The 14,727-nt window shown below is 39.7% G+C and overlaps 1 protein-coding gene across 1 annotated transcript; it reads right to left on the bottom strand.

The window, feature by feature from the left end:
- Window positions 1–2,111: 2,111 nt before the first annotated feature.
- LOC132778248 (keratin, type I cytoskeletal 13-like) lies at window positions 2,112–14,386 on the bottom strand. The gene is made up of 8 exons (XM_060781017.2): window positions 13,748–14,386; window positions 8,607–8,689; window positions 8,133–8,289; window positions 7,311–7,472; window positions 6,165–6,290; window positions 5,580–5,800; window positions 4,592–4,617; window positions 2,112–2,605 (listed from the first exon to the last, which is right to left on the bottom strand). The coding sequence occupies exons 1-8, from the start codon at window positions 14,306–14,308 to the stop codon at window positions 2,409–2,411; spliced, it is 1,533 nt and encodes a 510-aa protein (XP_060637000.2). The 5' UTR covers window positions 14,309–14,386; the 3' UTR covers window positions 2,112–2,408.
- Window positions 14,387–14,727: the final 341 nt, after the last annotated feature.

Below are 14,727 nucleotides of genomic sequence, written 5' to 3'. Positions count from 1 at the left end.
CTATCATAATGATAAAAACAATCAACAAATTCATTAAAACAAAACATTGAATAAACAGTTGTTAAAACACGCCAATTAAAATCTGGGTCCGGGTCAATTCATTGTAACTTTGAAATTGCTTATGTCTTCTTCATACAAGCTGCTGTTCAATGGTCAAATGCAAGGTCCCACAGCCAAGTCTTGAATTTCCTTCTAAAGGACAGGAGGGAGGTAGCCAATCTGATGTCTTTGGGGAGGGAATTCCACAGACGGAGAGCCACTGTTGAAAAGGCCCTGTCTCTTGTCTCCACCAATCACGTTTGCGATGGTGGTGGAATTGAGAGCAGGGCCCCTCCAGATGATCTTAAACTTTGTGATGATTTGTAGCAGGAGATACGTTCAGGCATGTAGTCATGCCTGCCACGCACTTTCAGGTATGTTTTAGGGCTCAGTTTGGGTCCGAGGGGTGGCTGACTCCTAACACAATTACAATCGGGATAGTATCTAGCCACCTGGGTGGGAAAATCCAAGGTTTGGGTTGTGGGTGGGTTTTTTTTCATGTCAGGAGTGACTTGAGAAACTGCAAGTTGCTTCTGGTATGAGAGAATTGGCCATCTGCAAGGATGTTGCCCAGGGGATGCCAGGATATTTTGATATTTTACCATCCTTTGTGGAAGGCTTCTCTCATGTCCCCTCATGGGGAGCTGGAGCTGACAGAGGGAGCTCATCTGCGCTCTCCCAGGATTTGAACCTGCGACCTGTCAGTCTTCAGTCCTGCTGGCATAAGGGTTTAACCTACTGCACCACCAGGGGCTCCTGGGGGGTGGTGACTCCAATGCAGGCAAAAATGGGTTATTTTAACCTGTTTTTGCCCACATTTTTGTTATGTCTGGAAGCGTCCTGAGTGGGAGTAGATGAGATGGAAAGAATCTTGCCCTTCCCAGTAGTCTCAAGCAAAACTGCAGCATCTATTAGTTTGTGCGTTCTTCCTTATCACTCATGTTGGCCATCTTAAACATATTCCGACATTGCTTGCTTGTATGTGATCTGGACTTCATCTGTAAAAGGCTTCTATGTCAGTGGGCAGTAAATACACTCATGGTTTTAGTCTGAACTTTAAAGAACTATTTAAAGTGCTGAACTCAAGCCCACAAATGGCTCCAATATCTTGAATAGCTCTTTGTGAGTTTGGCTGAAAATCCGGAAGTGACCCACCCACCCATCAACATGGAAAGCACTAGCCACCCATTTATTTGAGTATTGTTTGAGAAGTAACTCTTGCATTAAATGCTGTAGGGCTCATTATTGCTTCCTAATTTTCCATTGATGTTTAAGGATTGGAAAAAGTATGGAATCAAGCTGGGGGGAAATTGGGATGTTGTAGGTTTTTTGGGCTGTATGGCCATGTTCTAGAAGCATTCTCTCCTGATGTTTCACTTGCATCTGTGGCAAGCATCCTCAGAGGTTGTGAGGTTGATTGGAAGCTAGGAAAATTGGGTTTATATATCTGTGGAAGGTCCAGAGTGGGAGAAAGGACTCTTGTCTGTTGGAGCTAAGTGTGAATGTTTGAATTGGCCACCTTGATTAGCATTTGATGGCCTGACAGTTTTTAGGTGTGGCTTGTTACTGCCTGGGAAATTCCTTTGTTAAGAGGTGATTAGGTGTTCCTGATTGTTTCTTGTCTGGAGTCTCTTTCACAGCTGCCAAATAAATATCTATTTAAAGCATTTTCACAAACTAACTAGGCAACATTAACTGTGGCATTGACACAGTAACTTTGTTCATATGACTTGCTCCACTTTTAAAATGCAACTTTCAAAGAGAAAGTGTGTGTGTATGTTACAGGCAATTAAATTATGTATAACTCATTACCTATAAGCTCTGGTTGTGGGTATGATATGAAGAAGATGGAAGGTGAAATCCTTGCAGCTGTAGAAAGTATGTACTGAATTGTATGGGTTGTATTCATTTTCTCAAAGTTTTAATTTGGTCTTGAAAGAAACGGGCTCAGAAGTCTAGCACACACCCCTCAGGTTCTACTTTGAATGTGTACAAATTTGAGGTCATCAACACCTCTAAACATCAGGAGTGCTCCAAGTTGTGAAACACAATTGGTTAGGACAACAACACAATAAAAATGCCAACACTTATTTATTTGCAAAAAAAAGGCAGAAAGATTTTCGTTTATTAGGATCATTGAGAAAGTTATAGAAAGGTGTGCCTGGTGTGATAAATGAGGCAAAGCTTGTAAGAAGATGCCATTAGGGAGTGGCCAAGAAGCCAATTGGGCAAGTAGAAGGCAATTTCTCTTAGCAAGCATCAGGAATCTTGAGAATGCACTGTGTTTCTTGAGCAGACAAAAAGCACAAGGTGGTTCTTCCCACAGATGAACACAACTGGTGGAACCAGACCACCGATCCTGGGGAAATTTAGTAGTTGCTGGAACGGACTTTGCTGCTGCTGGTGCTAGTTGTAATACTGCCACTGCCGCTGCCACCACCATAACCACCGCTGCCACTGCCGCTGCCACCACCATAACTGCCGCTGCCACTGCCAGCACCGCCGCCGCCACCACTACTGCTGCCACCACTGTAGGTGACGGTGGTGCTACCTCCGCCGTAGGATGCTGTGATAAAGAGGGGAAGAATAAGTAAATGGAGGACATGCTTTAGAATATCAGAGCCCCACTGCATGAGACCAAAAGTCTACCTATTCCAGCAACCAGGTGAGGGAAGTCACCCAACAAAAATAGATGTATCCACAATGCACAGTGATAGTAACCTGATACCACCTTGCTGTAGACCAGTGGTTCTCAACCTGGGGTCCCCAGATGTTTTTGGCCTCCAACTCCCAGAAATCCTAACAGCTGGTAAACTGGCTGGGATTTCTGGGAATTGTAGACCAAAAACATCTGGGGACCCAAGGTTGAGAACCACTGCTGTAGACTATTGTAGATTGCCAAGATACTTAGAGTTCTCTAGCATCCCTCCTCAAACTACAGCATTAGAACTGTCTAGCAGGAAAGTAAAGAAACACATCCCAGAATTTGAGTCTCTTGCTGTGTTTAGATAAAAATTGGCATCATAATCATCATGTTATAATAATAGGATTTCATAAGATTGAATTAAAGTGGGATCAAAGTGCAATAATGTTGTAGTGTGGATACACCCCGTAACAACTCAAATCTTGTATATTGAGTTTCTAATGTTGTAAACCAAATAATATATGGGATTTTCTATTTCCAGATGATCCAAAGTATGTGGGTTCAGATGGGAAACCCCAATGAGCTCAGAAACAACATTGGAATCGTTCTTCGATTGTAGGGTCAAACTGAAATTCCATTGCTAATCTCTGGTACTGTAGACCAATTGAAGAAGTGGGATCTACATGTGTATTGAGTCAACCTTTAAGAGGAGATTCGATGGATAGAATCTATTCAGGACTAGCAGTTGGGTAGAAGTTTTATACTAGGGTGGAAATCAGCACCCTAATCAGCATAGCAGCAGTGAGGAATGCTGGGTTTTGAAATGCCCCAACATTTGGAAGGCTACACAGTTCTTAACTTTTTATTCTTGTTCAGCTTTACAGATCTTCAGGGTAGGTTACAGGTTTTTTGAAGAAACATGTTGGCATGCCATCTGACTGCACCTTTTAATTCAGTTGCATACATGTTTGTGTAACTATTATGCGGTTGTCACTAGGATGCATTTGGCTCTGTGTCTGGTTTGCCCTCCCTAGCAATAAATACCCTGTTTATAAATTTACTAACTAGGAATTTTGATGTCAAATAGATACAATTAGACACCAGATAACCCTGCCTGATTCTGCACATGGTAGGGCCGGCCCTGTGCTGTGGTTTGCTAACTGAAATAGCAAGTTTGGGTAGATCAACTGCTGGGGAGGAAAAGGCGGTAGACTGCTAATTCATGTAGAAAGACTGCATATGGTATTCCGCAAGTGGGTTCCATGTCAAGACAAGATCCAATTGCAAAATGTGTCAATGAAATACTTTCCTAAGACAAAGAACAGCTTGTAAGGAAGGCAATTTTGCCTTGGGATTTCAGCATGGTAATACTGTTGGATATATCTATGCAAATGGGCTGAAGGCATTGCCCCCAAGCAAAATGTTGCCTCCCCCATTGAAATGTTCCTTCCAGTAATTTAAAATTCTAGAAATTTGGGGAGTGGAGGAAAATTCCATTAAGGAGAGAATTCTTATTTTAAGGGGCAATAATCTCATCCTGCACCTCCTTGTAGCTATATCAAGGAGTAACTCCTTTCAACTAAGCATCATAGTCCCAAGCCCTACTTCACTCACTGCCTATTTTAGAAGGAGGGGAATTGCACTCAACAGCAAAGTATGTCTGGTATCCCATTATTGCAATGTCCTAAATGGGACTTACATTACTCATAAACAAATTTAAAATATTAATTCCAGTAAATATTTTTAGATATGAAAGTCCTATTAAAATTAATGGAATTCAAGATAGCCATGATACTTGACCCTTCATTTCAGTGGGTTTAGAATTCAACAGCATATTTTCTAATAAATGGCCTACCCCCAGCACAGTTCATAAGTGCTATTTTAAAAGTAAGCTGAAATCTTACATACCATCCTTTGGAGACCACGTCGACAGCCTGAAAGAGAGAGAAAATGACCAATGAGCAGTGTTGAGATAGACCAATGTGCATCCCTTTCATAAGAAACCTCTTGTCCTAATGCACCGGGGGTGAGAAGGGTGGGTTACAAATATAGGAAATAAATAAATAAATCATATTGCAGGCACTTTGGATTATAGGGTATCTTTTGGTGTGGCAGCCCATTTGGGACCTTCTAAATTGGTGAGGGAGGAAGCTGTATGTGTGCTTGTAGACCTATGGTGACCTCATGAATTTCCTAGAGTTGTCTTAGGCAAGGAATGCCCAGCGGTGGCAGCATTGGTTTCTTCCTCTAAAATATAGCCTCCCATCAAAGTACTCACAATGGTTGACCCTGTTTAATTTCCAAGAACAGACAAAATCTGGTACTCTTACTGGGATAAATATTGAACACAATAAAATACACCTAGGGGTCCTTTCCTCCCCCACCCCATAGTATCTATCTAGAAGACACACAGGTTGCCAGGATGTCATAAAAGGATGGTGGGAAGGATGAACAGAAAATAAAAAGGTAGAAGTAAAAAAAATGGGATTGGAAGGAAAAAGAAAACAAATTGTTTCCTTCCTTCCTTGCACCCTAGAAGATACCATGGTAGAAATGACCCTCAAACCTGCTGAAGCTGACCACTCCAAACTAAGCACTGTAAAAATGACATTGGTATGGATCTGAAAGTGGAGGTCATTAAGAAAGGCATTTTAAAACTTTTCACATATCTCACAATCACACTTGTCACAGCCTGAACAATCAAAAGTGAAGTACAGTGAAAGTTGACTCTCTGAGACCACACATGTGCTTTCAAATACTTGCTTATGTTCAGTTCACACTTAACCCTTCTAAGTGTGCACTATTTTTTTCCTGAGATACACACTTAGAAAATGTGTAAGTGTTGCAGGAGTTTTCCTTTCTTTTTTGTCTTTATGTCAATGGTCCAGTCACTTACTTGGAGTCCTGACCATCTAGCAGGTTGCGGTAGGTGCCAATCTCCTGTTCTAGACGTGTCTTGAGGTCCATTAGCATTTTGTATTCCTGGTTCTGGCGCTCCATGTCATTCCTCAGTTCTGCCAGCTGTTCTTCCACAGCTGTGATCAAGTTCTGGAGCTGGGCTAGCTGAGCACAGTACCGTCCTTCTGTTTCTGCCAAATTGTTTTCCAAGCCAGCTTTCTAATGAGGGAGAAAAATCAGGGGTTTCTGAAAGATTCCTAACATGCGAATGGCAAAGTTTAATCTCATTCAAATGGATACAAATAAATACACAAAGTATAACAACACATGGAAATCATGCCCTATGAAGAAGGGCTGGGTATATTTAGCTTGGAGGATACAATATTAAGAAAAAAAACATGATTTAAATATCATATTGTGTAGCATATTATGGAGGCCTGTTCTCTGATGTTTCAGAGACCAGGATATAGAACCATGAATTCAAACTGTAGGGAAAGGGATTCCACCTAAATATGAGAAAAACCTCCTGATGGTAAGAGCTACACTACATTGGCTTATTTCATGCAAGGAAATAAGAGCGTACCATACTAAGCTGTGACTGCAACTCAATCTCCAAACCCTGTATTGTGCGCCGCAGTTCTGTAATCTCAGTCTTGCTGGTCTGTATCTGTTCTGTGTTGGTGGCAACTTCACGATTCAGTTCTTCAGTCTGAAGGAAAGAAGATTCCAAAGCAAAGAAAATATTGGTGGAAAAATATCCCATATCTTCAGGACAATGTCACAGATATAGATTATATATATACTTAGGAGAAACTGGTACACTACAGACTGAGCAAATCTAGGCATAGCTCTTCTGATATAAACCTAATTGAATTGGGAAGTAAAACTAATTGATAAGATCTGGGAAGTAATGCATCCAGTTCTATTATTCTATGAATAGGTCTGGAAAGTAGCATACTACAAGCAACAGTATAATCTGATTTTTTTTCTTTAGGGTTAATGATTGCATAATGATATTCCTTTCAGAAATTATATGTTTATGGGGGCATTCTGTGGGGAATTTTCACATTTCATTTTATTCCATTTCAATCAGTCAAGAATGGGAAATATGCTCACATATTGGATTTTGGGGTATTTTTAAAGGAATTAAAAGGTAAGTACTAAGTAAACAATCAATGTAACAAATATCTATTTGAAGAATAGCATTAATAGTAATAAATTCCCTTGGAGAGAGGAGGGAGATTGTAAGTGAATCACATAACTAAAAATGACATCCAATTTCAGAATGAGCCTTTGCATCACTGGAACAAGCAACTTAGCAACAGAATTTCAGGAGGAGAAACTGGAGCTGAACTGAATGTTCAGTTCTGATTAAACAAAAATACTCAGGATTCTTTGGAAGGCCTCATAACAATTCAAGTGGTATTGTTGCTGTTGTTTTTTACTTACATCAGCCTGAAGGCAAACCTGTTGCAGGGTTTTCTTAATAAGATATGTTCAGTGTGGATTTGTCTTTACTTTCCTCTGAGGCTGAGCCAGTGGGACTTGCCCAAGGTCATTCAAAGGGTCTACATGACCGGGTGGGATTTGAACCCTGATCTCCAGAGTAGTGGCCCAACACTCAGACCACTACATCAAGCTTTTTTTCTCTTCAAATGGTATATACTTAATTACAAATCAGGAAACATATTTTCAGTAGAACTATAGCATTCATGAAAAAAATGCCTACCTTGGAGAAGAACCATGTCTCAGCATCTCTGCGATTCTTCTCAGCCAGGTGTTCATATTGCTCCCTCATGTCAGCCAAAGTTTTGGTAAGATCGACTCCAGGTGCAGCATCCATCTCAACACTGACCTTTCCAGTCAGTTGAGTGCTGAATTCTTTCATTAGCTTGGTGAGACAAAATTGAGACAACACAATAAGGAATCACCAAATGGCAACATTTGCATTTGCAACTATTCATCATTCGTAAACAGTCATGAAATCTTTCAAAGCTAAGTGTTTGAGATGGATAATCAAATCACCTCCACTTGGGTAAGTTATATAGTGTAACTGTAGTAAAGATGTTCCTACAAATTTGGTTTAAACATTATAGAGCTAGCCATCAGCTCTGGCATCCACTAAGTCCTGCCTTTCATTCTTCTAACTTAACAAAGAAAACATAAGCTGTTGTTGTGCATGTGTGTGTACATGTAACCACTGTTTTTGAAACACAATACTGATGTTGTATCTCACTGTAAAATATAGCCTGGTCAAATTTTGGAAGCACTGTATAATTAATTGCTCTAAGAATGGTTAATTCACATCATGGAGCTATTTGGAGGATTTATTTGCTGGTTGCCAAAATTCAGTTGGAACTTGCCACTTGTGGCCTGTGAACAGTATTTGTGGGCTTCTGGATACATACTTGTTCAAGCACAAGTGCTATATATATTTTTGTACTCCAGTTACATAAGATCCCATGGAGAAAAGGAGAGCAGCTGTGTCAAGTCTCTATAACTGAATTTTACCAAACCGTAGCTATCTTCCTTTCCTTTTTCCTTCACTCACCTCCTCATGGTTCTTGTTGAGGTAGGCCAGATCCTCCTTCAGACCTTCAATCTGCATCTCAAGATCAGATTTGGCCATAGTGAGTTCATCCAAGACTCTGCGCAAACCATTGATGTCAGCCTCAACACTTTGACGGAGGTGCAGCTCATTCTCATATCTGCCCAGGTGAAAGAAAAAACAAACAAACAGGAATTTAGAATAAAGGAAAGATGTGAAGGCCTGTCCTTGTTTTCTGTCTTACTCTTCTAGGGGGGGACATCTGATGTTTTCAAGACATCCTCTACTTAAGGGATAAGATGGCATGAAAAGTGAAACGCCCCCTCAAAATGTCCCTCTAAACATCTCCCTACTTAAGTAATGAGTAGAAATACAACCAAAAAATACATCCTCCACCAAACCACATGTTCCCTACTCTGCCCCCTTCTCCATTTTTGACCTCAGAGAAATGGAAAATAAAAGACAAGTAATACTTGCTTCAGTCTGAAATCATCAGCAGCCAATCTAGCATTGTCAATCTCCAGGATGACCCTAGAATTGTCAATGGTGGTACTAAGAATCTGTGAAAAACAGAGGAAGAGAAGATAAAGGAGTGTCCATAAATACTGGCAAAAGGAGAAAATAGAATTCATTGGAAGACATTGCATTATTTAGGATATTATCAAGGAATTAAAACAATATATTTTAGAAATTGTGAATATATTTATTTATTTACTTACTTTATTTGTATACCGCTGTTCTCTGCCCTTAGGCTGAGAACAACTAGAGAGTAGTAGACTGAAAGATCGGAAAATAAAATGTAACGTTATCTTTAATTATCCAGATTTTAGTTAGCTTGACTTCTTTCTTGATCCTGAACAATTCAGTAGGATTATTCTTTTTCTTCTTCTGGCACAATATTAAGGAGATGGCCAGGAGCTTTTACTACCATTTTTATTAGCCCAAAAAAGTCCAAGAAATGTTCCACTATGATTGTTTCTTTGTTACTTTATTTGAAATGAGCAAGTTTGTTAGACTGTGGTTTAAAACTGGCTTGTGTTAACAAATATAGTCAAGATTAACCACTGTTTTTCAGCTTTCTACAACACATTAAAGTGCTATCAACCTAAACAAAAAATTAAAGCATCTGAAGGAGAAGGGTTTGGGATGCAAGAAGGAGAGGGGAGCTTCGGAACTTGAGGCTCACTTAAAATAATACTCATAATATAAAAAACAGTATCTGTTTTATTTTCTCAGAGTTTTTATTTTTCTAATCTTCTCCAAAACTTTGGTGATTTTTCCATTATTAAAATTGCCTTATCTTAAAGTTTGAGAGTTTTTGTTTAAAATGTTTCACAAAAAATGTATTATTTTTATCTGAAGTCCGCTGGATATATACAAAATTGTAAGCAGTTTTTACCTAATATAGATTTTTTCAAACAGTTTTTTTAAAAAAAAATGCAATGCATTTTAAAGTAAGGCTCCTGTTAGCTAAACGCACTATGCTAGCATGAGTGTCCACTGTGCTATTGGATGCACTTTTGGCAAGCTTGCATAAAAAGGTTTTAGAGATCTCGTTACACAAGCAAATCCCAGATAGTGCAGCAATTGTGTGTAATCTCACTGAAATGCATGTTAATATCACTGAATGTTTTTGGTTTGGGTGCCTTTTTTGGCATATCTATTATGTTGTTGTTATCACCCATTTAGGGATGTATGGTGTGAACCACCCACTTTCATAAAGAAGACAAACCCTGAAGAAGGGGAAGTCCCCCGAAACAAGGCAACCTCAACCCGGGGATCCTTGTCGTATCATCATCTGGATTATATTTTGAACTGTATCATCATTTGGATTGTATTTTGAACTGGATACCATTTGGATTTAATTTGGACAGTATTTGAAGATAATTTACTGTCTCAAGGACTACAAGAAAACTAAGCAACGCTCAGTTTTGTTTTGTGATTCATGTGCTTTATTTACACGCTTTATGCCAACACAGTTCTGTTTCGATAACACTTTGCAACTTGTATTTTGTTATTGTTCATAGATATCTGTGTTTCTTTGATATTACTCCTAATCTAACTGCTTCGACTGAGCCCACTGGATTGGAAGTCGACTGGAGAACTGAGGTAGCAGGGCCTTTCACTCATAGTATTATTATGATTGATTACTATTTTCTTTTTGTATGGTTCTTCAATATTTGTATTTTTTGATGGTAAACCTCCCCAATAAAATTCAATGTGTAAATTTTGAACGTTAACTAAGTTTTAGTCTATGTGCTGGTCCAAATATTCAAATTTAGAGACATTTGTATCAAAATGAATGTCTTCCTCATCCCTTGTTTAAAGTTATGCCTGTACCATCAGTCCCATTGAGCAGTTCTGTGCTATTGTCGAAGTCTTTCATGGTCAGAATCACTGGGTTGCTGTGATTTTCTGGACTGTATGGTCATGTTCCAGAAGCATTCTCTCCTCATGTTTCACCCACATGTATGGCAGGCATTTTCAAAGGTTTTGAGGTCTGTTGGAAACTAGGCAAGTGAAGTTTATATATCTGTGGAATGTCTAGGGTGAGAGAAAGGACTCTTGCCTGTTTGAAGCAAGTGTGAATAATATTTAATGGCCTTGAAGCTTCAAAGCCTGGCTGGTTGCCACCCAGAGGAATCCTTTGTTGGGAGGGATTAGCTGATCCTGATTGAATCTTGTCTGGAATTCCCCCGTTTTTTGGGGTATTGTTCTTTATTTACTGTCCTGATTTTAGAGTTTTTAAATACTGGTAGCCAGTATTTAAAACAGCCATTTTGTTCACCTTCATGGTTTCTTCCTTTCTGTTGAAATGTCCACATGCTTGTAATTCAACGGCTTCTCTGTGTAGTCTGACATGGTAGTTGTTAGAATGGTATTAAAAAAAACTCTAAAATCAGGACAGTAATTAAGGACAACACTAAAAAAAGAGGGGAATTCCAGACAAGAATCAATTACGGCCAGCTAACACCTCCCAACAAAGGACCCCCAGGCAGCAACCAGACAGGCTTTGAAACTGCAAGACCATTGAATGCTAATCAAGGTGCCAATTGCAACACTCACACTTGCCTCAAGCAGGCAAGAATTCTTTCTCTTACTCATTTCACAGATATATAAACTGCACTTGCCTAGTTTCCAACAGACCTCACAGTCTCTGAGGATGCCTGCCATAGATGTGGGTGAAATGTCAGGAGAGAATGCTTCTGGAACATGGTCATACCACCAAAAAAACTTACAGCAATCCAGTTCTATGCTATCCTGAATAAAAGTTCAATGTGCCATATGAAATCAATCAGATCAATGTCCTGACATTTAGTGTATACTTTAAAGGCATTTAATGTATACTTTCATTCCTCTAGCAGCAGTACAGTGTAGACACATGTACTATTGCTCTTTTTGGAAGATGTGTTGCACCCTAAACTGTATCTACCCCGGATCCTACTTTTTAATCTGGAAATAAAAAAAATCTACTTTGTCGAGTTTTGAATCCAAGTTCAAACTTATGCAGAAGAGGGAAAACAAAATGACAAAAGGTCTGGAAGCCATGTCATTTGAGGAACAATTCAGGGAGCTTGGCATGATCTAGCCTTGAGAAGAGGCAGAATGGCCATTTTTCAGGAGTGATTTGATTGTGTATTCCTGTGCGGCAGGAGGACTAAATGGTCCATGTGGTCTCTTGCAATTCCATAATTTTATTTTTCAGAAATGTTCATGAATATAAATGAGAACATATGGACGAAAAATAGCAAGGAGCCCTCTTTTTATACCAAAGTGAGTTGTATGGATCTTAATGAAGTTTAAGATAAACAAAAACAAAGAACAGAACCCAAACTTCCTTGGACATAAGAGGGAATATTAAACCAAAGCATCAGTCAGCTATCAATATCTGTAAATAATGGTTTGACAAGTTTGAATCAGCATCTGAGAACCACTTAAAGGTGGTCTGCTGAACCAAATTAGTATAATCATGGGTTGGATCTTAGTTTATTACCAATAATAATGAAATTAGGTATAAAACACTACAATAATGCATTAGTTTATTGCTCATAAAGGGCTTAATGAGCAGTAAGGAGTTCGATGGTAGAGCACATGTTGCACAGACGTGAGTTTCTGGTTTCATCCCCTCTCCAGATAAACCACAGACCTGATGCCAATTGGAGCAGACTATATTGATCGAGAGGTGGTCTGGTTTGGTTTTGGACAGCTTCTCAAGAGATCAAAAAACTCACGACCCAATGACTGACTTGCATGTTTGAAAGATGGCAGATTTTTCTTTTTGCCTTACCCTCAACAACAAAGGAAATTCCTAGACACTGTTGTTTTTGATCACGTGAGTGATTATTCATCTACTATAGAACTATCAAGTTATGATGTAGAAATCATATCTGGAAATATTTCAAAATGCCTTTGATGTTGCAAAGTAGCATCGGAGTACCTCTGAACCTGTATATAATGCCTTTCCTTATTGTGGACTAACCACAACCAGCCCCGCCCAGTCTGGAACAGAAGCTAAACATTTCCTGGCTGGAGGCTTTATTCAAGGTAAAGTATAGGCTCATGCTTTCTGACATATCATCTAAGAAGATGGATAAATCATAGAATACAGAGATTCACAGAAATTACTTGCATGTACTTTTACAGGTTCTGCTCTTGTTAGTTTAGCTTTACCCCCAAAAGCAGAAATTAAGTACCTAAAGCTTTCAGAAGTATGAGAAGGTTTCTCTGCCAAGCATAACGACACTATATTTGCACAATTATCTAGGACTTTGAGGCAGGGGGAGATTCCTTTTGGACTGCCACCCTTTTATCCCCCCTTCAAATGCATTTTGATCTTCCACAAATGTGTTTCACAAAACCATGAAGAAGAGCTTCAAACATTTCCCATCCACTGGTTTTAAAAGCAGTTCATGCTTTGTTGTTGTATACTTTCAAGTTGTGTGACGCAGAGCAAGACTATTACGGGACTATTTTTACCAATTATTTTTTTCAGCTGAAGGTTGCCATTGCCTTCTTCTGAGGCTGAGAAAGTGTGACTTTCCCAAGTTGGGTTTCCATGGCCATGCAGGGATTTGAAGCTTGGATCCTAGACTTGTAGTCCAACAATCAAGCCACTACATCACACAGACTCGAATACCTGCAATGTACATCTTAAAAACTATTTACACAGCTGATAACTGCAGTTATCTCATCTTATTCAGTTGAACTTTTGGGAATCCAACATATTTTAGAGTTTTGTTGCAATCAAAGAAGCAGCATGCTTCTTTGGTTTCCCATTTGTTCATTTTTTCTGCATCACAAAATGAATAACCTTATTAGATTTGGTTGCATTTGTAACATTTCATGAAATTGGGTTGTGTTATTTCTTAGTACCATCAGGTTGCTTTTTCATTTCATTTTCTTTCTTTTTAACAGAAAGACAAAGGTTTCCTTTTTGCTTGGCTTGATTTTTAAGCAGAAATTGGAGTTATATTAGATCTGTTTATCCCCAGAGAAACATCACATTGTACAATATATCATGCTCTATTACATGGATCATTTAAAATCATGCTACAGATGTAAGTTGGAAGATGAAATCCCCCTCCATGCTTTACACATTTTCATCTGGATGGTCCTACCTTGTCACGGAGATCCTCAATAATCTTGTAATAATGGCTGTAGTCCTTAGCTGGACTACTAGGGGCCTGCTTCTGGTGCCAGTCTCGGATCTTGACCTCCAGGTCAGTGTTTGCTTCTTCCAGAGCCCGCACCTTATCCAGGTAATTGGCCAAGCGGTCATTGAGATTCTGCATTGTCACCTTCTCATTTCCAGTAAGGAGGACTCCATCTCCACCACCATAGTCAAAGCAACTACCAAAGCCACCACCATAGCCTCCACCAGCACCTCCACCAAAGCCACCACCATAGCCTCCACCAAAGCCTCCGCCAGCACCTCCACCATATCCTGAAGCCAAGCCAACACCTCCACCAGAGATGAATCCAGAACCATACCCGCCTCCTAAGCTTCCTCCATAACCACCTCCATGTCCTCCTCCAGAAGAGACATACCTAACAGAAGAGGAGGACATCCGGCCACCACCTCCACCATGGCTGCCGGAGGACACACGGCTGGAGCCACCCCCACCTCCAAAACCCATACCACCACCATAAGAAGCAGAGGAACTATAGTAGGTAGACATTCTGGGAACAATAGGTGAAGGTTCAGATGCAAGACTGTTACTTGGCTTGGCTGAGCATGCAAGAGCTAGGCTTTGAAACTTTGCCGGGCTCCATTTATAGTTGTCATTGTGGGGCGTGTTTATGCTAACAGAAAGCACACATATTGCCAAAACACACCCTCATGGGTGAGGCAAGCTGAAAACATGTGCTTGCATGGAAAAAAGTAACAGCTCATCCAAAAGAGGGGCTGTGCTTTCTATACATATTTTTCTTTAAATTCAATGAAACAAAAGATGTTCAAAATTGTCTCAATTGGCATCCGAGATTGGATTACTCCATTCGCAATCTCTCTTTCTGTATCCATATCTTTTTTTCTCTTTCAAACATTTGATACAAAGTGAAGGAAATACATACTGAAACTTCATTAATAGAGAAGCCA

This window comes from Anolis sagrei, chromosome 6, assembly GCF_037176765.1.
Source record: "Anolis sagrei isolate rAnoSag1 chromosome 6, rAnoSag1.mat, whole genome shotgun sequence".
NCBI lineage: Eukaryota > Metazoa > Chordata > Lepidosauria > Squamata > Dactyloidae > Anolis > Anolis sagrei.
This window is presented reverse-complemented; position numbering and strand designations above follow the sequence as displayed.